This window comes from Siniperca chuatsi, linkage group LG3, assembly GCF_020085105.1.
Source record: "Siniperca chuatsi isolate FFG_IHB_CAS linkage group LG3, ASM2008510v1, whole genome shotgun sequence".
Classification (NCBI taxonomy): domain Eukaryota; kingdom Metazoa; phylum Chordata; class Actinopteri; order Centrarchiformes; family Sinipercidae; genus Siniperca; species Siniperca chuatsi.
The window spans coordinates 11,917,956-11,943,775 of record NC_058044.1 but is presented as its reverse complement, the minus strand read 5'-3'; the positions used below and the strand labels follow the sequence as shown (position 1 = coordinate 11,943,775).

The window sequence follows — 25,820 nt, the reverse complement described above, 5'->3', positions numbered from 1 at the left end:
AATTAATGGTCATTGTGGAGGATGTAGTTTTTTGTATTTTGAGTTTTAATGCGTTATATTGAGAGGTGTTTCAATATTTTTCTAATACAGTTCAACAGCCCTACAAAGTACAGTCTTAAATGTTGAATCAACACCTCTCTAAAACAGTTTGCACAAAAACTGAACATTATAACCTTCATGAATGAAGGATTTATAGCAGGACTGTTGTATTAGACTGTATTAGTTTTAGCTAGGTGTACCTAATAAATTGGCAACTTGAGTGTATAATAACTAAAAAAACACAAGACTAAAACAAAAGGCTCAAGCTTCTTATTTCCCATAAATGTTAGTGTCATAATGTTCTCCCCAAAGATGTAATCTATAAACTATTAGAAATCAAAACTCAAAGAGCCATATTTGTTAGACGACCTGGTGGACCCCAGAGGAGATATAAGCAATATTTCATGTATCCTGGTATAACATTATTTCTGATGGATTAATCATTTATAGCTTTGCCATGTGTCTGAGGGGTCTGTTTTCAGTCTGCAGAAAGCCTAGTTTTAAATGAGCTCACTTTGCTGTGATTGGTTAACCTGAGCCACAACCCCAGTGTGTTTGGTCTGCAGAGAGAGAAAGAGAGGCCCTGTAACCATCTGAGGTTTAATACAGTTGTCTTCAGGGCGCATGTTGCTGTATTCTTTCTCTCAAAGGACTCTCATTATTATCATTTCCTCTAACACATTAAGAAAGTGCAATGTTTCAACGACATTTTTTTAACAGGAGCAGATGACAGTGTTGTCAGTCCTCTGGGAGAAAGAATTCAGTTTTTTTTAGCTCAGCACCTGGACAAGATATACTCTATGTGCATGTGTTTTCACAATAAACATGTTGCTGTATTAATACTCCAGTTTTACTAGATCAGTGGTGGACGAAGTATTCAGATGCTTTACTAAAGTAAAAGTAATAATACTAGAGTGTTAAAATACTGTTACAAGTAAAGGTCCTGCATTCAAGATTTTACTTGAATGGTGGGGTATGAAATTCTGGAGAAATCCAATACCATGACACAGAGTGAACAACGACACAGCAAGTAATATAAGTAATGTTAGCTAGGTTGTGGCTTTGCAAACTGTCGCTACAGTTGCTGCACAGCCAGAGAGGACAAGACGGTTTCCCAGAGCCAGCAAAACAGCTCCAGACAGCAATACTCACAACTCTCCTGCTACTATAGCAAACATCTCAACGAGTATATCTCGGCAAACTAGAAAGTAAGCTTAATGTCCGTGGGCAAGTCATTTAAGGTGACCTGACACACAAATCATGGTTGGAATAGTGTTGTGTGGCTCGGTCCGAGCCGCTTTATTTATTTCCCATTTACAGAGCCAGAGCTGTGTACAAACACTGGAGTTTTTTTCAGCGCACACACAGAGTGGACAGCTAGCGGACCGTGAGGAGATATTCACTGAATTTGACAAAAAGACCAGTAATGGATTGGAATCGTGTACCCCACCTTTAAATATAGGAGAATTATCAGCAAAATGTTCTTAAAGTATCAAAGTAAAAGTGCTCATTATGCAGCAAAATGACCCTTGTCATTATTGGATTTTTGGTACTAATACTTAACATAAGCAGCATTTTAATGTAGCTGGTCGATGTGGAGACAATTTTAACTACTTTACCGGGTAGTTTAATCTATAACAATACATCATATTTTGTAAACATATGTCTTGTATGTAAAAGCTTAATCCGCAAATGATCAAGTAACTTTAGCTGTTAAATAAATGTAGTGGAGAGAAAAGTACAATTTCCCCTTCCCCTGAAATTTAGTGGAGTACAAGTATAAAGTAACATGAAACTCAAGTAAAGTTCAAGTGCCTTAAAAATACACATAAGTACAGTACTTGAGTAAATGTACTTAGTTACATTCCATCACTGGCACTTATGTATCAGTAAGAAAGCTCATTTCCATCTCCCTTCACTGTGAATCAAGTAATATTTCAGTTACAGTAAAACCAATTTTTTGTTTTGTAACTAACAGGTGTATTAAACTAGTTCAAAAAGAACAAATGATAATGCCATTTTTGGGTCTGAAATCATATTTTACGTGGCAAAAAAAAAAATCATTACTTTACATTCTAGGAAATCGGTAGCATACATTATCCTCCATCAGGTGGCAGTAACGCTCAGTGTCCTTTGGTCATATAGTGGTAGTCTGATTAAGTCAATGAAAGGCTTGAGGCTTTGTACTGTGCAGCATCTAGTCAATCATACTGTAATTTTAATTATATGGAGTGATACACAATGCATCAGAATCCAGAGTAATAACACCTGGACATTTTAAATAAAAATTATTCACATAAAAACAACTTTTGAAAAAGCAATGTAAAAATGTACAGAGCAAAAAGGGTTAAAACATGTAAAAAGAAATATATAATAAAAAAGGCAAACATTTTAGTTTTGGAGTGAAGCTGGGCAAGCAAATACATGTTAGTGGATCACATTATGTTGTAAACGTAAAGAAAGTGCAGCATCATTCGTTCAACATAATTTTTTTAGTGTAATCATCGTTTCTTAGCGCACATACCTTCCTTTGAATTCCTTACCCATCAGGTGTGAGTTGTTTTTCTTTGAGTAAAAAAAAATAAATAAAAAAAATAAAATGTGGTTGTCATTTTTTCTGTTTCCGTCACTTATTGTATAAGTTGTTTGCGATTACCAAAAATAACTGGAGAACTGGCACAATTATCGGGAACATTATTTTGGAGAGTAAATGTTCAGGAAGTCGTAGATATGCATGTGTGTGAAAAAGAGAATAGTTTCTGCCAAAGTGTCACATTGCTGTGGAGCATGAGATGTGTAGCTGAAGAAAGTTTACACAATAGTATATGAAAATTCACTTTATCATGGAATTTTCACAGCTTTGTTTTGTATTTTTCCATATAGTCATTCAATGACAAACTAAAAACTTAATTTGTGATTAACACAAATGGAATTGTAAAGTAAGGAATCAATAGTTTGACCAGATATAATGTTAGGTGATCGTACGTAGACTATCAATATCCCAGTTTAGAACTGTACTGTTTCTGTGGACATTTACATCTAAATAGCCTAAGAGTACTAGAGATTACAATATCAACACCTATGCATAATATCTTATAAAGTACAGCTACTACATGTACACACTGATTTCATCTCAGCAAACCTAAATATTAACGTCCCGTTCCCTCTTAGCTGGACAGAATCTAGTGATTGTTATAATAAAAGTCTTTCACATCTGGTAAAATACATTGCTAAGAGTTTTTGGTCACATTCATTCAACTATCATACACATACATTTACCTTCATTCTCCTCTAAAACTCACTGACACATTTTTACACCAATGACTGATAATCGTGTTTCCCTTTTAAAACAGTAGAAGTCTTTGTGTGAAACCGCCCTTAAAAAAGGCCTCAGCCAGATAGCGAGATCTCATAGTCACTTGCTGACAGCAGGGGGCGCCCAACTTTACGCACATTCTTGGCGTTAGTTATGCGAGCTGCCACCTCCACTGGCTTCTCAAAATAATGCACCAGGGCCTGCTCGGTGAGCACAGAGGCCAGGAACTGCTCAAACGTGATGGCCCAGTCTTTATCAATGCTGGTGCTGTGAGGCAGCCCTCTGTTGTGGGGTCCGCCGCCGTGAGGCCGGTTACTTCTTTCACCGTTGGAGCCATTGTTGCTGCGCACCAGCACCGTGTCGTCTGCAATGTCCTCGCATTGCAGCTTTTCATCCAGCTCATGGGAGCCTGCACTGAGCACTGAGTAAGATGACATTGAGGTGTCATCTTTGGTTTCATCATCCGAGATGAGCATGGCGGATGATGTGCCCATGTCTTTGGGAGACGAGTCCTCCAGCTTGATGTCTTGCATAGGTGGCAGCTGCTCGCTCCCTTTGTCCCCTTTCCCCTCCTCACAGGGATTTGGCTTGTTCTCCAGACCTGCAGGGACAAAGGCGTCACTCTGGTCCCGCTGCTGGAACACGCCATCAGACATGGCCTCCTGGGTGGTTTTGGGTTCTGTGGCATCTCTCATGCGCATGCTCGGCTCTGATTTACCCTCCATGTTGTGGTCCTTTCTGCCAGAGGAGGAGAAGAGCTTACCAACCTCTCCCATTTCCAGCAGCAGACTGGTGACTGTCGCTGTGGCGTGATAGAGCTCCTGTTCTGCAACATCCTCACTGAACATGCTATAGAGGGTCTTACAAAGCTCGATAAACTGGCTCTGGAGGAAAAAAAAAAAAGAGGTCAGTTGTATCCTACTGAAACTACTGAGTTTCTTAGACACATACTGTAAAAAAAAAAAACAATACAGAGGGCAAAGTCTTACCTGATTCAATTTGGGGAGGTCTTTTGTGTTTTCTATCTTAGGTTTTGTCTCCTGGTTCCACAGTTTCAGGTAATGGCGACAGTCAGGAGTGTTCAGTTTCTTCACTGTAAGATGTACAAAGAATGTGCTGTATTTCAGTTCCAAACTCATATTTTGGTTTTAAAAAAGCATGAAGATGCAACCAATGTCTGCCTGTTTTGGTATTGCGATTAAAGACAACACTTTAGGATATAAAACGTAGACCTGAGCATAATTGTTTCCCCTTAAATACAAACCTTGGATTGACAGTGTTTTGCTAAATATCTACAGCTTGTTGTTGCTAGTATCATGATATATTCTGTATTCACATGTTGTTTCTGACGTCCCCCCACCATTGAACAACCGTATCGCAACCGCAATCCTTATTCAGTCAATGAAAAATCACAACCATATTTTGACCCAATAACAATTTGTGTGAAGATAAGAAGATTCTTGGCTGCTAATCAAGACTGAATGGCAATTCCACACTTGAATGGTTTGTCATTTAAATGAACTTAAACATCTTGTTGCTCATTTTAGGCAAATGGGACCATATAGTATGTTGTACATTCAGGCTTTTACAATAACTGACTGTGCTGCTTACCTTTTTCAGTCTTAAATGTAACTCTGACAAAGCCATCATCCCTCTCGCTTCTGCACTTTGAGTCATGACCTGAGGAGAGAGGAGGGTGACCAAGATCAAACATCAACATTTGTTCAATTAAAATAGTTAAATCATCCAATTCCAAGAGCTAGAGTGAACGTTCAATGCCCATCTTTTAGCAGCATCCTCTATATTTTGAAGACAAGCATATTATATTAAGCATATTATGTTAAACATATCCTGTATTTTCTTGCTTCCAAACTACATACTGATGATCAGTTTACTATTTTACTGCCTAATGTAGTGTAACAGTATATTGTCAGTGGCTTCTAAAAAAACAAAAAAAACAAACTTATTCCTTGTGTATGTACTGGATCTTTACTATGCAGTAAGGTGGTTATGAAATGTCACCATGGCGAGAAGGGGGTGGGACACCCTGTATGATGTGTGGACATACAATGTTTATGTTGATATATGGTTGTATTATATCATCTTGCTGTACCTGCATAGTGTGTATATGGAAAGGACGTAGTCAAAGCAACAAATTTGATCACAAAAGCAGTTGATCTTAGGTCCTTACCGATGGACGTTTCTGGAGTGATGTCTTCAAAGAAGTACTGAGTGGCCTCAAAGGCCGAGTCAGGCTCTTCCTGTTCATGGATGACTTCTGGGAGAAAAGAATTTAGGAGTCTGTCAAAATTTAACTGGGCTTGTGAAAACGTTGGAACGTGACCCATTCTTTGTCATTTTATCCAAAATTTTCAAATTATGACCATACTTTTGATAAAATTACTTTTTATATATTTTTGGATCAATAACAAAACACCTTGTAAAAACAACTTTTCCACCAATGCTAACTGGTGAAATGATGTGAACATAGGCTCATCAGTTTGTCAAAATGTTAATAAAAGTCAAACCTAAGTATTCATTAAGTTGAGGACTGTATTTAAAATACAGTGAGTAGTTTAAAAAGTTTTATTTTCTCTCAGTTATCTCATTAAAGTGATTGGTGAGGAAGTGATTTGCCCAGTGACGTAACAGTTTTTTCCACTGAGCCACCTCTTTTCTGTACAGCTAATAATCCTGCTCCGCTGAAATGAAATATTTTCTGTAGTTCCCTAAAGACGACCTCCTAAGATCACTGAACTGCATCGACGCATACTCACCAGGTAAAACATGCATCTTGTAGAGGAGCTTCAGCTTCTCAGTAAGATCCCCGTGACACAGAACACCTAAAACACACCAACAAGCTTTAGAGACCGGACACATCTGAACTGCTTCCAAATGTGATGCATCATCTTGGATACAATACTACCTTAAATTAGAGTCACGACAGTGTAAAACATACAACTGAACAGCTATGTTACAAACCATTACTTCCAAAGAATATTTACAAGGACACACGTACAACCTTACTCTACTTACCCAGGCCACTGATGAACTCCCGAAAATTGATGAGGGCATCTCCGTTCTGGTCAAGCAGACGGAAGAAGTGCACAGCCAGGGGGTCTGAGTGGGCTCCATTGGCCCAGGGGAACAGCAGATTGAACAGGCCTTTGAACTGCTCCACGTCGATGCGGTACTGCTCCAGGTAGGGCAGACTGGGGTCATGGCGCTCTGTGGGGTTGCTGCTGCCGCCCCAGTAACAGCTGGTCAGGTGCTCCGCCTGAGGAGAGGAAGGGAGGGGTGAGAACTGTAAAGTATCATACATGACAATCAATAAAACTTAAATATGAAAAAGAACAGAGTTTGAAGAGGCAAATTTCAAAGATAAATGTAGCTTAACTAATGAACAATAACCATTAGCATAGTTGCATTCTGTCATGTTTGTGAAATACAACACACACTTTGACAGTATGTTTGGAAAACAATTTCACTCTTGAATAATCTGAATCATTATGAACACTGTGCCATTAATAAAGTGGCAAATTAATCGTCACCATGTGTTTATGCAGGCCTGCGGCACAAGAATAGCTTATGCTAGAGGAAAACAGCTGAAGCACTAATGTTAAGGCTCCTAGGCAATTCTTTTTTGTCTGTAGAGACCAAATGAATGTTTGATTTCCTGTCTATACTTCATCTTCGACAGAACAGTAAGTGGGAGCTGTAGGTAAATAAAAAACATGAATGTGTACGCTGTAACTCACCTTGAAGAGCACATAGAGCTCCTCCAACTCGTCAATACTGAAGGCAGTCTCTGTTACAATAGTTCTAACCTGAAACATAATTACATTTCATATAATTACAAGTCAAAATAGAAGATAGAGAATAACTAGAGCTAATAATGACTGGAATGTTGTACATTCGGTTTCAAAGCTCAAATCTAATTTGACTTTTGCCTGATTACTTTTCTGCTATCTGTACGACAGGGTTGATCAAGAACACTCTAGTAAATAAAGTTGAAAAAACTAAACTTGTACACTTTCACAAACATTTGCCTAATTCCAGTATTAATAAGAGTAAGTCAGTGGATCCTTACCACGTTGCGTTTAGTTGTATCTTCAATGGTTTGGATGACCCTCAGTCTCTGTTTGAAACGCATCTGTTCAATCACATCTGCACGGATTGAACCAAATTTCTGATGCAAAAAGGAGAAGGAGAAACAGACAGAAATATAAGTTAACCCAGCTGTGGTATTACTCAAAGTCTGTTATCACAGTGGAAACAAGGATGGCTGGAGACAATTTGGGTGATTGACAGCTGGGCTTAAGTTCAAATCATATAAACTGAAAACATACTGCATTTCATTGAAAGGTAGAAACATTACAGCTTTACTGAGAAAGTAAATAAATGGCAAATGGGGACAAACAGCAGGACTTTAAGAGTAACACACTCATAAAATCATAAATCCATATTTAAAGAATCCAACTAAAAGACGTGTACAAAATTCCTTTGGGAAGCACTTAATAAATGTCGAGTTGTACTTTCCCCATGCATGCAAGAACCAAAAATAGACCAAAGAGAGGACAACACAGGTATACAAACAGTTGTTATCATCCAGGTTAAATACCTCGTAGGAGCTGCGGACCAGTTTGAAGATGTCGACCTCTGGATGTGGTTCTCCATTGTCTGTCAGTAAGGAGTGCAGGTGGGGGATGGGAGGGAGGGTGCTGTCCTTATTGGTCACACTGTCCAAGTATCTACAGTACACAAATGATTTACCAAAATTATCAAGACATTTTTCAATCTTGTGGGATAAGAATTTTTTATAAATGGTGAAGTAGTTTTAAGGGTACACAGGAAAACACCCTAAACATCCAGAATCTAGATATTTTGTTCCTTTTGCCTCTCCTTACCTGCCCAGTACGGTCATGGCCTCTCCGTCATCCTTGCAGCCCAGAAGCTGGTGGATGTTGGCGTGCAGCACGGAGAGTGCCAACTGAAAGATGACCTTGATGCCGTCGAAGAAAAAGCAGTCCACCACCACCACTGCGCTCTCAAACGGCATGACAGACAGGAAGAGGGTGAGGAACCAGGAGAGCGAGATAGTGGAGATGACCCCAAGGTCCTGCATGCAGTCGTACAGCTGAGGAACATACTCGCGGGCGAGCTCCTCGAACACCCCCTGATCGACTAGGGCTCCTGGGGAAGAGCGGGGAAAAAAAAGAGGATGTTAAACAAATAGAAAATTGTCAATAAAACACCCTAAAATACAGAAGCACATGCACATACTGACCTACAACCCTAGTGTTGTAGTAGTCAGGCAGCATCCTCTCACAGAGCGCCACAAGCAGCCAAAACGCCTCCTCTTCTTTGGCATAAAGCAGCAACACAGATGTCACAATATTCATAGCCTGCGGTGTCAAGGGACAGAAGAGAAAAAATTCATGTATTGTCAAGGACTGCAAGGTTTCTGTTAGTTCAAAACAAGAGTGTGTGTACCTGACAGTATCCAATGTTGGGGTTTCTGAATGCGTAGGCTGTGAGGACCCTGCGGAGGGCAGCGATGCCCATCTCATTCTGAAAGGCTGGGTGCTCGGGGAGAGAGCGGTGCAGGTCCCTCTCTATCTCCTCTGTTGCCAGGTTGTATTTGCCCATCGACTTCTCTACCAGGTCTTCATAGTAGCCGGGGTGGGTGGCCATCTCGTTGATCGTCCCTATGAAAAAACACAAGATTTAAAGGTTTATACCAGCTTCTCTGTCAGATCGTCTCCAAGGTAACTACAAGAGCTATGGTAACAGCATGTGATGAGCTTGATTACATGTAAAGGTGTCAAATATTTCAATCCTATAAAGATAAACTTTATTGATCTTAGGCAGGGGAAAGTTATGGTAAATGGTGCATTTATATAGCGCTTTTCTACCTTAATGGACAAAGCGCTTTACAATTTTGTGTCACAGCAGCGGAAGAGCATGAACTGCTGCATAGATAAGTAACTTTAACAAAACAAAAAACTTTAATGCTATATGCATAATCTACCATATAGTGAAGCATGAAAAACCTAAAATAAGTATTAAATACTATATTCCAACAGGTTGCATATCCATCATGACATCTATACTGGGATGTTTTACTGTAGCTTTTGTATCTTTTAAGTAAAAAGGAGCTAAATGTTGTAATTTCATTAAAAGTAACCTTTTTTTTGCAGTCACTTTGGGAGAATATGGTCAATTTTTTCTTTAATTTGAATGTTTAAGTTATCATTTAATTTAATTCTGAGATGTTTTCTTTATTTTGTTGAACCCTTAGTCTTTAGTCTTTATTTGCAAAAGTAACAAAACAATAAAACATAATACATTAATGGATAAAGAAACAATTGTGCTGGTGAGATTAAAAAAAAACCCAGCCAGCAAGCAAAGTTGGAGATCTCTTGTTTTTACAGCATGGTAAACTACATAACCCATCATGGTAAACACAAAACCTTGAACTGACTTTATCTGAGTTTCAGTTACAGAAATACACAGGTTTCATTATATATTTCAGCTACTTAAAAAAAATGACTGAAGGGGAATGCTAACTAAACACATACAGTAGTAAAGGCACTGTAACACAAATGCACTGATATTTATATCACATGCCTTAGAGGCCTGTTCGCTGGTTAACTGTAAACCTTTTGTACCTGTAAATATTTTTACATCAGTACATGTTCCAGGTTTTACTCAGCACAGATGCCTCAGTAAATGTTTAATAAGCAATTAAACTCACCAAACTTGTTCTAAAAACAGACACCAATTAGGCAACAACTGAATGTTTAATAAGCATGGTAAATATTTGTCTTGTAGGAGATTAGTGTAAAGAAAACTCATTTCAGAAGGTACAGGTAAGTGTGACTCAGGTGAACACAATGCAGCTATGACAACAAGCCAAGTGAGCCATAAGTAGGTCACTGGGGAGAGAGGGAGGAGCTGTTTGTAACCCAGCTCTGCTCAGGTGAGGATGAGTACAAGCGGCTGCTGCTGCATAACACATGACTGTAAACAGAAAAGTCTGGAGCTTGTGCATACCTGAATATGCAGCATGTTGTTAAAGAATGACAGTCACAAGTTACAGGTCCTCTGTATGCAAATTTTCCATTTGGCTAATGTTTGGTGGCTAGGTTTAAAATGTTAAAAATTATATATGTATATGTATACTTTTATATGAGCTGCTTCACACAACTTCAAGTGAGAATTTTTTTCCTCCAAACCCCATTTCCTCCCCCATTGTTACTCAGTTCTCTGTTTATGTAAGTGCGTAACTAGATTTCTTTTATCTTTGAAGTTCAGTATAAAAACATATCATTGCAAATATACTGCTTCATGTTAATCTTTGGTGTACATTGTATATTTTTACCTCCCAGAAAATAAGAGTTTCTTGGACTCTCCTCTTGGCTCCAAACCTTGGTTCTTAACTTTATTGTTTTTGGACTCTCAATCTTCTTGCTTTTTCTTGTGATGTACTGCATACTTTACCTCTTTAAAAGGGTCTAAAAAGCCTTCAAATAAAAACAATCACCTTTCAGCTGAGTGGGTGAAAAGTGAAAAAGCATTTATTTTAAATAAATTATTTAAAATCCCCCATTTGTGTGGGGCGGACATATTTTCAGATCTTGCCTAAGGCATCTCCACTGAGTGTTTGCAAAACAACTTCAGTCTTCAATAATCTGAACTGTTATGAACAATGAGCCATTAACAAAGTGTCAAATTAATCTTTACCATGTGTTTATACAGGCCGCAACACAAGAACAGCTTTTTGCTAGAGGAAAATAATATATGTAATTATGTTATTTACAACAGTTTCTGAAACTTTAGTCATGTCTCACAATGGCTATTACATTTTGTTCTCTTATTCTTTACATTTTGTATTTGTCAACAGGGTTTCTGTGGATAAATTACACCTGCTTAAAATATGCATCATGTGATGTTATGATCAAGTGTGAGCACGTAGTATGCAGGGTGTGGTCTCATTCGATGTATGACTGAATCATTTGCAGTACTGTATGCTTAGCGTGTTCAGACCTCCCTGAACATTTCCTCACCAGAGAAGAGCAGCCAGAGCTCCCCTCTCATGCTCTCAGGAATCCCCTTTAGGACCAGCTCCTTCGTCTTCTCAGTGCGGTACATACACACTCCCTGTCCATACTCTGCGAAGTGGTTCTTCCACGCCTGCTCCTTCAGGAACTCCTTTGCCTGAGCAAAGAGGGAAAACAATTTCATGGGATGCAGTTGCTCAAGTACAATAAACTTTTTTTCTGTCAGAATCCTGCTTTATGTTCTCAACTTGGACGTAAATACTTTATTTTAATAGACTGATTTCTTGCACTGGCTTTATTTACACACAGTCATGGGAGAAAATTAATCTTGCTTTTAGCAGCAATCCTAATGGAAAATGTACATTTTTTACTTCCATAAATGGCAATGTGATAACTTAGTTCAAGACTACAAATAGCCTTTAACAGAAGCAGAATGAATCCGAGTATTATTGGATAAGGTGTTACTATGTGCCGTACCACGCTTGACAAGATTAAATTCTTTTAATTGTATTTGACAAAGCATGTTTTTAACTCACCAGTTTGGGATTGAACTCCTCAGGTGAGCGGCGGCGGTACATGGTCATGAGGGCTTGCGTGGCCGTGGGCACGCTGCTGTCGTTCAGGTTGAACGTACGCTCGCTTTCGGAGCCCAAACTGTGCTGTGGGCTGCTCGAGAGCAGAGATCCATGCTGGGAGTAAACCTGGAGGGGGACACACATTATATTCAAGCTTTGGAGCATTTAAATGGACACTGTCACCACCGCTGTTCACAATTTTTCACATTATTTTCTAGATTTTGCATTTACTCACTTGTTTAAGAAACAAAACAGCAATTTCAGGGGGGCAAACAAATCTTTTACCTCGTCGTCTGAGCTGTTTAGGCTGCCAGTAAGTTCTCTTTCTAGGTAGATCTTGGAGCTGGTCTGCTGCAGGAAGTCAGAAATCCTCTGGACCAGGAAGTCTCGGTCCTTCAGGTTAGCAAACAGGAAAGTCATACGATTCTTGGTACTGATGGAAAGCGGGCTGGGCAGCACGTTGGAGCTGTCTGCCTTCTCCACAATGGTCACCTGGAAGAACGACAGGGAACATTAACAAAGCAATAAATGACAAGCAGCCATGTCCATGACAACCAAATGTGTCAGACATGGGGCTTCTCATTTCAGATCAAACTAACCAGCTTTTATTTTCTATGACAAGCAATTGGATGGAATACAGAACTAATTATTTCTATTCTGGGAGAATAGAGTAAGTTCAAATGTAGCCCAGTTATAAAGTACGTTAAGTGTTTAAGTGAAGCTTTACTGCATTCACTCAAATAAAAACGGATTGCAGCACACAAACTAGTTCTTACATAGAGATTAGTTGTATTTACACCTACTAACTGCCAGGTGTAACTGTAGCTTAGCTAACTGACAAAGCTAACATTAGCTTGCTAATATACAGTATAACCCGTTTAGACTGAAGAGTAAAGGAGGTAAGTAACAAATAAGGAATATGGATTAAAATGCAGTTTAATGATGCAAACTGGGAAGATGTTAAATTATTTCACAAATTTCACATAATATTCCAAAATCTTATACCAATAATGTTAGACTAAGTGACCAAATAACATCAGTTAGGTTAGTTTAACCTGAGAAAGATAAACTGCTGCTGCTGAATGCTACTAACACTTATTTCTCCATTTATGCATATATAAATAAAAGGTCATACCTACATTAGCATTTACGTTTATCATATTGTTTCCCTTAAACATATTTTTGGAAGCTTGTGTTACAGACTGTGAGGCTGCAGTGACTTCCTGTTTACGTAATTGATTGCTTTTGATTGGATGGCGATGCAGATGTTTCCTAGCTAAGACATCCAGTAACTTACATTTGAATGGTTCAACGCAATTTATTAAACAACTAGATGGAAACAACTTTATTTCTTCAAGTTATTGTAACTCTTATTTGCAAAATCTACCATCTTGCAAGCTGTTAACCGACAGACAGACATTTAGTCAGAAAAACTCACCTCACGTAGAGGGATGATGAGGCTACACAGCGTCTCTTCCTTACTGGTGAAGCAGATGTAGTTGGTGGAAACAAACATCTGTCCCAGGATGTGCATCTTGTTGAAGGGGGTCCACAGGGTGCAGTCCGTGTGTCCGTCCAGTTTTTCATCTTTGGGCAGACGGAAGAGCGCCCGGTAACGCTCACTCTTAGCTCTGGCATCCAAATCCCTAAAAAAAAGGATGGAAAATGCAGAGTCATATTAGATGACAGATTCTTGTTAATAAATAATATAACCGCTTGGTCACATTTATCAATGCATTAACATAATTATAGGGCTTATAAGGCAAAAACGTGTCATACCAAAAAACCTTATAATACTTAAGCTCATGCAAAATAATACTTGTACAGTTTACCCTGTTAAATTGCATTCCAGTGGACAGTTTCATTGCCTGATTTTACAGTTTGGATGAATGACTGAATCTACACAGACAATGAAGTATCTGTGTAGATACAATGAAGTGTTATGCAAGAGCAACCATCATACCCCCTCAGATAGACTAATATAATAATGCACTGCAGTGTAACTGAATCATGCTTATATAAAATGTCGGCCAAACAAAACTGGGATCTTGAGGCCATTCCTAAGGGGTTACAGAGACCTACTAGAGTTCAAGTACAAAACCCTTTTATTTCTTAACACGTGTGTTGTGTTTATGAAGCTTTTAAAACCTAAACTTGCAACACCATTTTAGACTTTCATCCTCTGTCATTACATGTCTAGATAACCAACTACTGTACCAACCATAACATTCAATCGACTGCATGTCATAAACATGCTTAAACAGCATTTATTATTGATGAGCATAAGTGTTCCTGCTGCACATCAGTTCTTTCTTACCTCTTGAGTGCCGACACCTTCTTGGGTGACTTCTTTTTGAGCTTGGGCAGCGAGCGGTCCTGCTCGAAGCCTTTGTTGTCCAGGAGCTGACGCATGGCAATGTTGGCCAGCTGCTCCGCCAGCTTGAAGGTCTCATTGATGTTGAGGAAGACGGAGAAGACGTGCTCGTTGACGCGGGTGCTCACCTTGATCACGTCGGGCAGCAGGAGGGTGGCGCTCTTCTCTAGCTGGGTGATATCTGCCCAGCGCACCTCCAGTTTGGCTGACAATTACAAAAAGATAAGAAACATCAGTATATATTGACAAGATAAGACAAACCAATGGATTGAATCCAAGTCTTACACCATATCCCTCAGGATATGGTGTAAGACTTGGTGTATGTATGGGTTCTGAGGGACAAAACTAATGCAGTAAGCAGTGTGTTTAAAAAGGTAGGTTTATCATTTTCATCTTGTCTGGGCTTGTCCTTATTGGCAAGATTGCTAAAAAGATAATGGAAATATTTTGAATTAAAATGCTTTTAGCTGCTAGTAAAAAAAAAAAGACATCACAGGGAAATGATTGTAGGAAAACCAACAAAACCAAGGACGATTGGATTGCAATTGTTAATTAAATAAATTGCATGGAGTACATACGGAAAAATGGACCATATGTACTGTGGCTCTAAGGTGTAACCCATTACATAGGTCATTGAAAGATCGTGTTACTGTATAGTTATTGTCTTGCCCATGTCAACCCACCAATTTTGCTTTAAGACATTGACAAAAGTAAAGTTAAAAGTAAATATAAAGATAGGACGATAGACACATAAATTGTAAAATCTATATCCAACCTTCTTTTCCTAGTAAGTAGGAGTAGAAGCAGAGGTGGTTGATGCTGAGGTAGAGCCATCCCTGTCGTGGCACCTTGCCCTTCCAGTAGCTGCAGGAGTAATAGTTGACCAGCTTCTCCTCCTCCGGCATCCCAAACAGCTTGCGAAACTTGGCGCTGGCCTCCTTGAACTTGTCTGTGTCGTCGTCCTCTTTGACATCATGGTTCTTGTTGTACTCTGCAATGATGCCCTGAGGCAAGATGAAAAGAGACAGAATGAGGTAATGAGCTGTGACATGAAAAATTGGGATTGTAAAGAGAAGAGCAGAGTCTGTAGTAGCAGCAAATTCCACAATGTTATATGCATCGAACGTGGGCTGCTGCAGTTTTGAGTATTTCATAGGCTCTATCTTTCCAGCAGTAAATTGGCAAAACTTTTCTCAGGAGTAGATGAGAATTGTTTAAAAGGTGGGAGTCCATGGCTGGAGGATTTTTGTAAGGAGGTTTTTTTTTTTTTTTTTTTTTTAATACCTTCTTAAGTGTAACTGCAGTTGTGGCCTTCTCTACACTGCTAGCTTGACAACTGATTCTCTTCAGAACAAAAAAGACTACACCACCATTTCATAAACGCTGACTGGTGGATGTTACAGCACCTCTTAAACTCAAACAGCTAAAGAATACCACTCAAACCAGAAGGTTTTATAAGATCTGGCAACCTTTTCTGTTTTTTTTTTTTGTTTTTGTTTTTTTTTTATAAATTGGACGGGTCCTCAATAATGTGTACAATATTTTGTTTTTTTTCTCTTTTATTCTCTTAAATGAATTTGACATAATACTCATATTTAATAAAGAAGCTATTTTGCCAGATAAGGCGATTTAATGTCAGACCTTTTTGGTCTGTGACTTTTTAGTTTCTATGATAATTGTTACTATGTTGAAACAACTTCAATTTTTGTGATTTAATAGATTCATGTTCTTGCAAATATATATATTTTCATCTATTGTAAGTATTGTCATACTTTATCCCCTTAGGGAGTATTAGACAGCATATATGTTCTGCTCTGTGGTGGTTACTTGACAACGCTCCAAAGAAAGATCAAAAATATCCTCTGTTAAATTACATTTATTGGCGAGCGATCAGTGCAGTGGGCATGCTCTACACTCTGAGTGTCTGTGACCAACAAATACAAGTTACATAACAATGCCCGTCATTTCCATCGATAATGAAAAACAATTGCCTCACTATTTCACACAGGACACCTCTGAATTTGAGGTTCAAACATCAAACTAAACTAAATAGAATGAGTAGTTACCTGGACCTTTCCTTTGACAAAGGTGGTAATATCATTCTCATTCTCAAAGATGGAGAGAGTCTGCAGCAGGTTATGTTCCAGCCACTCCCAGTGCTCTGTGATCTCTTTACGGGAGGTTCCTGCAGAAGAGTGAGGAAGGAAAATCAGAGCACTCAGCCACTGGGTTCACAGGAGGACATGACGGTGTAATGTTCCAGTTCATGTTTGTATTCATAACAGTGAGCTGGGAGATCCTCTTTAACTGGAGGACAGGCTAATGATGGCAACAGTGCAAGTCCAATGTGAAGAGCAAAGAGTCAAATGAAATGCATATCTCCCATTTTATGTTTAAACATAAAACAGAACATTAAAAATAACCATTTTGTTACTGTTATCAGTGAGGTTAAAAACTGATTTTTTTGGCCGCAGGCGAAATTGATTGTAGTAATGGTTGCCACTGTGGACCATTATCCCTCAACACCGCTGCAAGCAGCCCTTCAGTGAGTGCACATTCACTGCATTAGCCACATCTGCCAGACTGCTCCACTCTCCTAATATCTCTGGGCTGAGGAACTAAGAACTGGGAGGGGCTGGGTGGGAGGAGAGGTGGGGATCCATTGCCATTTCAAACCCAGGCTAGTCTTTTGTAGGCCTCCATTTCAGATAGGGAGCACAAAGAGTTCTCAATTCATATACACATTTAGTTGGGAACTGCTAAATTAAATACATGGTTGCACATACACCCAAATTCATCTTTGATCCTAATACCATAATCTTATCAAGCATCATCCTGATTCATTTCTATGCATTCCCAAAATTTCTGGGTTGCATTTTATTGCTCCTGAACTCCCACATATATTATGAAATAAATAAAGCATTCAAATAATGGTAGCTGAGGCAGATGACGAGTGGGCTACAGAGGTCTGGTAACCTCACTTCTTTCTAACTCCACACCCCCAGATTTGTTTCATTTTCAAAACTTGTGGTCTATTTATCAGATTTTGCACAACACAAAAGGCTTTCTACAAGCTTTTTCCACATATGCAGTAGAACTCCTCAAAACCTGTAAACGGACTTTGATGTGTGAAATTGGTGGAGTTCCCCTTTAAGCTGAACAGTTCTATTTTCTAGCTGACCCAATGCAGAACTCCTTAGTTATTTTTCACCTAAATGTTTTATGTAGAGCTGAATTGCTTAGTCAATTTACCAATTAGTCGATCGTCTGTAAATTAATATAACAACAATTTTGATGGTCAACTAATGGTTTAAGTTATTTTTTAGCTAAAATGCCAAAAATTCAAGCTTCTCAAATGTGATAATTTGCTGGTTGTCTTTTCTGATAGTAAACTGCTAGTTTTTTTCCAACCAACAGTCCCATAAGATATTCATTATTGGAAAAAAACAAGCACTTTGAGTATGACTTGGGCTTTTCACTATTTTTACATTTGTAGCCAAAACCATTAATTGATTCATCGAGAAAATAGTCAGAATGTTAATTGATCATGAAAATAAGTGTTAGTTGCAGCCCAGGTTTTGTATTGGAAGTGTTTAAGCTTTTCCTAACATATAGCTGGGATAACTTCATATTCACTGACACAGTAAAAATGAAAAAAAGAGTGCTGCTTCTAATCAGTCAAGAGTGTGGCTGCTAATTTGCATGATTTACTGCCACAGACTGTCTACGAAGCACTCTTACTGGCAAAAACTGGAGGTTCGCAAACATAAAATATGCAGATTACATTATTGTAAAGCTGAAAAACACACCATCCACTCGTATTTGGATATCGATTCCTGCACATGTTCCTCTAATCCTGCCCTTTAAACCCACCGGGGCATGATGTAATGCTTGGCTTTCAGCAGCTAAAAGGCATTGTGTGTTGTGTGGTGGCTGGGGGAGGGATGTGCAGGGGGTAAAAATACAGAGGAGTCTATACTGGAATAACCCATACCTGTATAACTACAATGTACAGATAAAAGCACCTGAAGTGGTGTAAATCAACAAACTGGATTCTCAAAGTAGACTTGAGGTTAGTGGCTTGCTTTCTTCCAAACAGATACTTTACATTTCCTCACAGTTTTCGAGCCAAGAGTTAAAGTGCACATACCATGAGCAATAGTCCAGTAAACTAAAGAGTCTGGAGTCTGGTACAGGATCCTATATGGGGCCATTCGAGCACTTGAGTCCAAGACGACATCCAGGGTCCCAACCAGCAAACCTGTAAGAGCCCAAAATACTCTTATTAAAGACTGAGAAACAAATACTTAATACGAAACTTCAGATTTTACAAAGGTTAAATAAAGAACTTATTGTGTTGGTCCAAAAAACAAAACACTCTTAAATTAAATCATGATGCAGGTTAACCTATAAATTTGTTCCGCTGTAAGTGCATTAATACTTTTAGACCATTTTGTTATGCATTAACAAAGGGGATTCCTATGAGGTCTTGTGGTTTAAGCTTTGAGTACATGACAAGCATTCTGTGGCTTGACGTTAAATGCATTTGTTTACTTATTAGATGTGTTAGGCATGTTAGACTGGATGATCTGCACATGTATGACATGACTCTGGATTAGACTATTATGATTAGGTTATATTTGTGTACATGATGACTAAATGTGATTTTGTTATTTGAAGCCGGGTGATAAATGAAGGGAGATAACCACCAGTGTGAAACAAATTGAAAGGCTGAGTCATGATGCACCTAAAAAGGTTTAACAGATGCTCAGATGGAATTAGAAGTTCCTAATTAGAAAGTGGCAACACAATCACTTGCAATGTAGAAACCTGCAGTTAGCTATTTTGCCATTTTGATACTATTTCCCAAGCAACTGTGGAGCTGTTGGTAGCTGTGAATATTCTCTTTGATTCAAAGTCAGTATTACGTTCAACTGCCATGAGAGACAAGTTATTTTTGTTCAGCAGCTCATCAGGGCAAACACACTATGAGTCACACAGAGAGATGATGGGGGTGGGGGCTGAAACATTTTTCTTATTTTCAGAGGAAAACAAGTCTTATGGAGAGACAGAAATAATAAAGGAAGTACAACTGTGTGATTTAGACTCTCTGACCTTCCATTATTTAGGGACTACAGTTACAATCCTTTGCTCTAATAGTCTGCCTTCAAATCTCATGTCCATTCCTCTCTGTTTTCCTAGACAGACAGACATCTCTTTACATTCCTCCTCATCAGTCCCTCTCACCATTGTGTCCCAAACAGTAGACCATGATGTCTTTAAACCTTACACACAGACGGCGATTGTCATGTCAAATGTTATTGATTGCCCTCCTGGCATGTGTCAGAGCCCTGTCATGGGAACTAACCACTTAACCCTATCCACAGGGCTGAAGAAGTCAATCAAAAATACGTTCTGCTATTGAGTGGAGTCTTAACCACACTGAAAGTAATGAGATGATGCAGCCTGACACTTTTGAGACACAAACAACTGTTGAGTGTAGACAACTTCCTCTTTTACAAAAGAAAAATCACAAGGTCAAAAACAGTCAGAACTGTTAAAACAGTTAAAAGTTAAAACAGTTGCTTGCACGTTGACCTCAGAGGCGGTTTTAATATGTTACACAGCTTTTCCTCTCAAAATACTTTTAAGTAAAATACAGCAAATGAGAGTATCTCCCGCTCTCTCTTTAAGTCTTGTGGTAAAAATTCATAAAAAGCAGCGAATTTGGACTTTAGTTGTACTGCATATAATGAGTAGGTTCAGCCTACGACGTGTGAGTTGAGGTTTAACACAGGAAACTGAGGGGTTACGCACAAGAGAGGAGACCACTGAAGGTGTAAGACCATTTGACATTCACCTTTTCCCTCCCTCCAGTAAGACTGATAAAAGTGAAAGCCAAAACAGGCCGTTGTGGATTGAACATGAGTCTTGTTGTTTATGTACAACCAGCAACCCCGAGCATCACATGCCTCTGCAGTATGAACTCATCAAACCAGAGTCCATGTGACTGCTTGTTCCAACTCACACCTCTGCCTTTACAGAGAAAATTTCCTTCCACACACTGAATGAGTGGGTGTACAACCTACAAAACAAAGACAACACAGCGCTGTAATGGACACAGTCAGAGCAAAACAAATCACCTTCTCTGAAACAGTGTTTTTCACTCAGTAAGAAGAAACCAAACCAATAACATGAAAAACCATTTCTCAACATATCTATATCTACTGACAATAAACACAAGTCATAATGTTCAGTATGTGTCAGACATGATGCTCTTCACACCTCAGCAAAACATACAGTTATTACCTGCATGACTGAAATATGGTGTTGTACTATGACTTAAATAATTGTTTAATTTTATGCTATAAGCACCGTTGTGTCAAAAAGCGCAACAACTGACCCAATGGCCTCATTCTGAGTTTATTTGCAGTCTGATGAAGATTCTGAGAAGATACTGACAATATGTTCATGTCCACAAGTAGACAACAAAGAATACTTGGATGCGAGACTTCCTTCCAAGCGTCCCTCCAGTTGTGCCTCTGTACTGCCCTACAAGATACTGTACATGCAAACTCCATTTTTAGATAAGAAGTTGAGTGACTGTTAAAAGCTGGTAGCTTATTAAACATGAAACTGAGCAGGTACATCCCCTACTGTAGACCTATTTGCAGCTTTGTTAGGTCAAATTGTATTTATGCATTTTTTTAAACCTCCCCTGTGGAGATTTCTTGTAAACAAACTAAGTTACAGTATGTTCACATTCAGTATTTCTTCCCAAAATCCGTCCACGTATCCTGGTGTTGAATGCATTTCCTTCCGCATAAAACATTTGCAAAGATGATTTTGAAGTTTGAAACCTGCGTTTTGTACATTAATGTTTGCTAGCTTGCACTCTTTGCTGGCACACTGCTGCATTTATTGGCACATTATCGCCACCAGTCATTCGGTGGAATAGTGTGAAACCATAAGCAGGAATCACGTCACCCATAAAAACATTGCTCCATAGCACTACTACTGGTCCAACACTCCACAGGGTAAGATTATATTACTACGAACATCATTAATGAACATTCATACACTTAACATTTATATTATCCTACAAGCTTTTGAGTGTTAAAGGAAAACTACAACAGATTGCTATTTGAGGGTTATAAATGCTCCTCAAAAGATGAAGCTTTATAAGGTTTATTCAGATAAATGAGCTAAACTGGAGTTAACATAAAACTGATGTGGAGTTGAGGACAGAAGATCCTCTGTTTGACTGTCAGGCTTAGAGGTTTTTGGAGGAACTTGGACGGACACACGGACTCCATTTTTGATATGTTCAAAACCAAAAGGAGAAGCACATCAGGTCCATCACCATTTCCAGAGTTAATTATTTCTCAGTTTTTCTCTGGAGGAACTGCATACATGACTGTCTGCAATTGTCTATTTCTGCTCATGCAGCTACTGCACTGATGTTTCACAATATTAAGTGAATTCTCACTGAAAATCAGAAAGTAGTGGTTTGGTGGAGCAAATACACATTTGCCTTTCTTCAGCAAATCTCTGCGGCCCTCTGACAGCTCGGACATCAGAGCTCGAGCACCAGTAGGTTTAATATGCAGATTTGTGCCTGGCTCTATAAAACGCTCTGTCCTGGTGCTGCTGATGGTTTCCCCTCTCCCTGGAAGAAGTGCTTATGCCAGTGTCACTGGGCGCCGAGTGCCAACTGGCACAAAGTACAAGTCAGCAAGCTCAGCATTTACATAACAATGACATCATCCACTAGCACCACTTAGCACACTTTGTGTTGCCACAGTAAGAAATCACCAGAGACTGAGAAAAGGAGGCTGCAGGTCTTATTTTGAATTATTAATATCAAATAGGGTCAAATCACAAATATTATATTCTAAATGTAACCAGTATATTATATTTGGTTGTATGTCAAGTCTGAAACCTAACAAAACCTTAATGTTTACTTTAAGCCTTTATTAGTCAGACTAGGGTTGGTAAATATGACAAAGATTATGCCATACTGTTTATACACCAGATGGCCACCATTGCTTTGTAGTTATACTCAATGTGATGAAGTACATTCATTTGTAATGTATTTAATTAACTGGATTAACTAAAAAACAGACAGACGATATACTGTATATCAATATCATGACATCAAATTAGAAGATTTTTATCCATATCGCTCATTTCTAAGTCAGACTGGTCCTCAGTGGCAGAGATTTTACTCGTATTGGTGTTAAAACTCAATGATCAGTGACACTGACTGACACAGAGTGCAAAATTCTCAGCAGGGAATAGAAACTGAGCTGATCAACAATCAGTGGTAAGGGCATCACTTTCACTTCAGTTTTAAATCAAAAGCAAAAAAAAAAAAAAAAAAAAAAAAAAAGCCTTGAAATAATCCTAATTTCCATTGCTATAATGTGTGATATGTGGCTGCATATACAGTACAGCATGTTAAACATGACTGGCTGTACCTAAGACTGGATTACCATCTGGGCGAGGGGGGCAAGCTCCTGGGACCACCAGGGGCCCCCAAAACCCCCAGGTTCACTGTGCGGAAATTGGTTTGTGATAAGGGCCTTGAAGTGGGTCCTGCTTTATTACCTGATCCTGAGGCCCTGTGTCAGAATTTACCATTAAGACCTCCATTATTTAAACTGATATAGATCTTAATTTATGTTTAAACAAATTACCACACAGCAAATATGGGGCCATTTAATATATCATCTTAGCATAAAATACACATGGGGGAGGAATGAGGCGTTTATAGGGGCCCAGCAGCTCATTTTTGCAGGCCACCCACTGACGTACTGCCCATGGCTGTATCAGATGCAGTACTATTATACTAACGTTTTCACGGACCAAAACATGTATAATTATCTCCTTTATTTCCTCAGAGATGTTAAGCAGCATCTAACCTGTTAAATTTGAGGAAGTGCCACATTTTGTGATGTACTGCAACCAGCTGAATTAAGATCAAGGAATCAACCAAATTTTAAAATTGTGAGCGAACAGGACAGGACAGCAGGATGTTAAACTGTGAACCTCAGCCAGTCATTTCCATAACATGTCCCTACTCCTCCTTCTCTTCCTCCTGCTGCTGCTGCTTGACCCATTTTGGATGAAATAAGCAAGAGGGAGGAGTTGGAGTGAGAAGAGGAAGAAGGGGAATGATTCAGCATGAGCGAGCGAACAGTCTCTGGTTGGTGGTCAAATAGATTCACTGTTGTTGAGCCAGTAGCAGCTGCACAAGAAGGTAACTGCTCTTGTGTGCATTGTTGTAATAGTTGAAAGCTAATTTCCCTTGCAGGCAGAAGTCATTTTTATGACCTATAATATGACCCAATTTCTGGAGGAATTATATGATCAGACAGTAGATGTGCTGGACTTTGTCCTTTAAGTGGTTTTGCTTGATGTCAGCATAGCTTACTTGGTCAAAGGTCCAGCCTTCATTAAAGCAGGCTGACAAGAGGGTGAGTAAATCAATTAGTAAAAAGGAAACATGCATTGAACTGTTCTTTGCTAACAGACACATTTAGGTGAAAGGCCACCTGTGGCAGCTAATTGGTCACGTGACCCCCTTCACATTATGAGTCCACGTGTTTCCTGATGTCCGACATCAAAACAAACACTTCATATCTCGTAGGCTACTTTTCTTAATCAATAATCTCTGAATTTAAATACTGACATTCTTTGCTATTGATCCATGATGGCACAATAATAGGACTCACCCGCCAGTCCTCCGCCTCCATCCCCGTGGCCCTTCCGTTTCTGCAGGATGAAATATGGATTTGCTCTCTCGGTGATCCATAATGCACCCGCCAGTAACACATCTTCGGGACTGATCCACATACTTCTCCCGTTTTTTGTTTTTTTTTTGTTTTTTTTTAAGGGAACATTGAACACACAGGATTTCTGACGGCGACCATCAACCTGGTCCGACCGAGATGTGTGATTGTGTCCAGCAGGGATTATTCAATTATTAAAAACACCGATGGAGGCCTGATATTCTCCTCCTCGACCCTTCAAATATCGTCTACTATTGGACGTCCGAGCGAAAGTAAGACGCGCACGCAAATGTTGCTATAATTAAACCTGCCAGGCACGATTCAGATCGGATCGGCCTACAATATGGAAGTCAAACACCACACTTCGTGCACACAAACCTCCTCTCGCAGCACCAGCCTCTTGTGTGCAGCACAGACTTTTAAATAAATTGATTACTTGGAGGTTTCGTAGGCAGCCTGATTCGGTTTGCTGCCGCACAGCGCAGTGCTGGATCAGTCTTTGTTGTCCATGCTCCGTGGCAGGTGCGAGCCTGTCCGTGTCGATGTTCGCGTTGTTGTTTTGCAGAGGAAAACCGCGTTATAGCCGATTGCAGTGAACAGTTATTAGTCTGTATGCTCTCCCAGCTGCAGTGCCCGTCCGTGTACTGAAGCGTAAAGACGGCACTGAAGACCGTGAACTCGACAATAACGCAGCGGGCTTGTCCTCCTCCTGCTCCACTGTAGCGCCGCCGCTGCCTCACGCAAAATAAATAAATAAGGCGAGCGCGTCACTGGCTGGCCACCGCGCGACGTCAGCGGGCAGGAGGTGGAGGCACGTGGGGAGATAATTAATGAATGAATTAGTTCAAACATTAATAAACTAACGTTATCCACATTTTTTATTCTAACACTTATGTTGTCTTTTGTGTTCCCCAAAATATGATCTATTTCATGGTTTGTTTTCTTATTGATTGCAGTAATCTTTACTCACGTTATGGAGTTGTGGGCTACTGTAAGTATGTAAACATGGCAGTTGGAAACTCCTGAGATGCGAGTCATGCATCGTGAACGTTGCCTCTTCTTTGTTTCCACTGAGTCTTTCAAATACCACCATGGACAGATTAGCCTGCTGCAGGTCCCTGGGGGCCCCTGTTGAACCCCTCCACATATACATATTTCCCCAACACATTTTGCCCAGAGTACCAGAAACTAGCTACAATTTCTATGCTGGGATAGAAAGCTTGCCAATTTGCCGATTTGTCAGGTATTTAATTCAACAGACTGGATAAAAAGAGACATTCCTATTTGTTTATTTTATTCATAAACAGTTTCTCAATAGCTTTAAAAAAAAAAGTACTATATCACAATACATACATAAAAGCAAAATGGCATCACTATGATAGAGGCGGCTACCTTTGGGCTCTTACCATTTCCCTTAATAATTATACTTTAGTGGTGCGTATTACCAAACACATTCATAATTTATCAAATTATTATTAAGTTATTGCCACACAGACAACCTGTGGACTTTGGGGCTCCTACCTACTTTGCCTGGTTGGTAATCCAGCCTTGGACAACATCCATCAATACTGAGCACTACAACAATATTATTGTCTTGTAAGTTTATAATAATGTTGGCAAAACTATAAAGTATGCTATATACTGTTCATCATCATATTA

At 39.3% G+C, this 25,820-nt stretch overlaps 1 protein-coding gene across 1 annotated transcript; it reads right to left on the bottom strand.

Moving 5' to 3' along the window:
* Nucleotides 1–2,223: 2,223 nt before the first annotated feature.
* On the bottom strand, nt 2,224–24,922 carry tbc1d9 (TBC1 domain family, member 9 (with GRAM domain)). Its single transcript, XM_044190205.1, has 21 exons — nt 24,105–24,922; nt 18,518–18,628; nt 16,434–16,552; nt 15,143–15,371; nt 14,311–14,572; nt 13,432–13,639; nt 12,279–12,485; nt 11,955–12,119; nt 11,425–11,575; nt 8,849–9,063; nt 8,643–8,760; nt 8,263–8,548; nt 7,977–8,106; nt 7,446–7,544; nt 7,114–7,182; nt 6,392–6,632; nt 6,133–6,198; nt 5,547–5,633; nt 4,967–5,035; nt 4,345–4,448; nt 2,224–4,239 (listed from the first exon to the last, which is right to left on the bottom strand). The coding sequence occupies exons 1-21, from the start codon at nt 24,223–24,225 to the stop codon at nt 3,430–3,432; spliced, it is 3,867 nt and encodes a 1,288-aa protein (XP_044046140.1). The 5' UTR covers nt 24,226–24,922; the 3' UTR covers nt 2,224–3,429.
* Between the last annotated feature and the right edge of the window lie 898 nt (nt 24,923–25,820).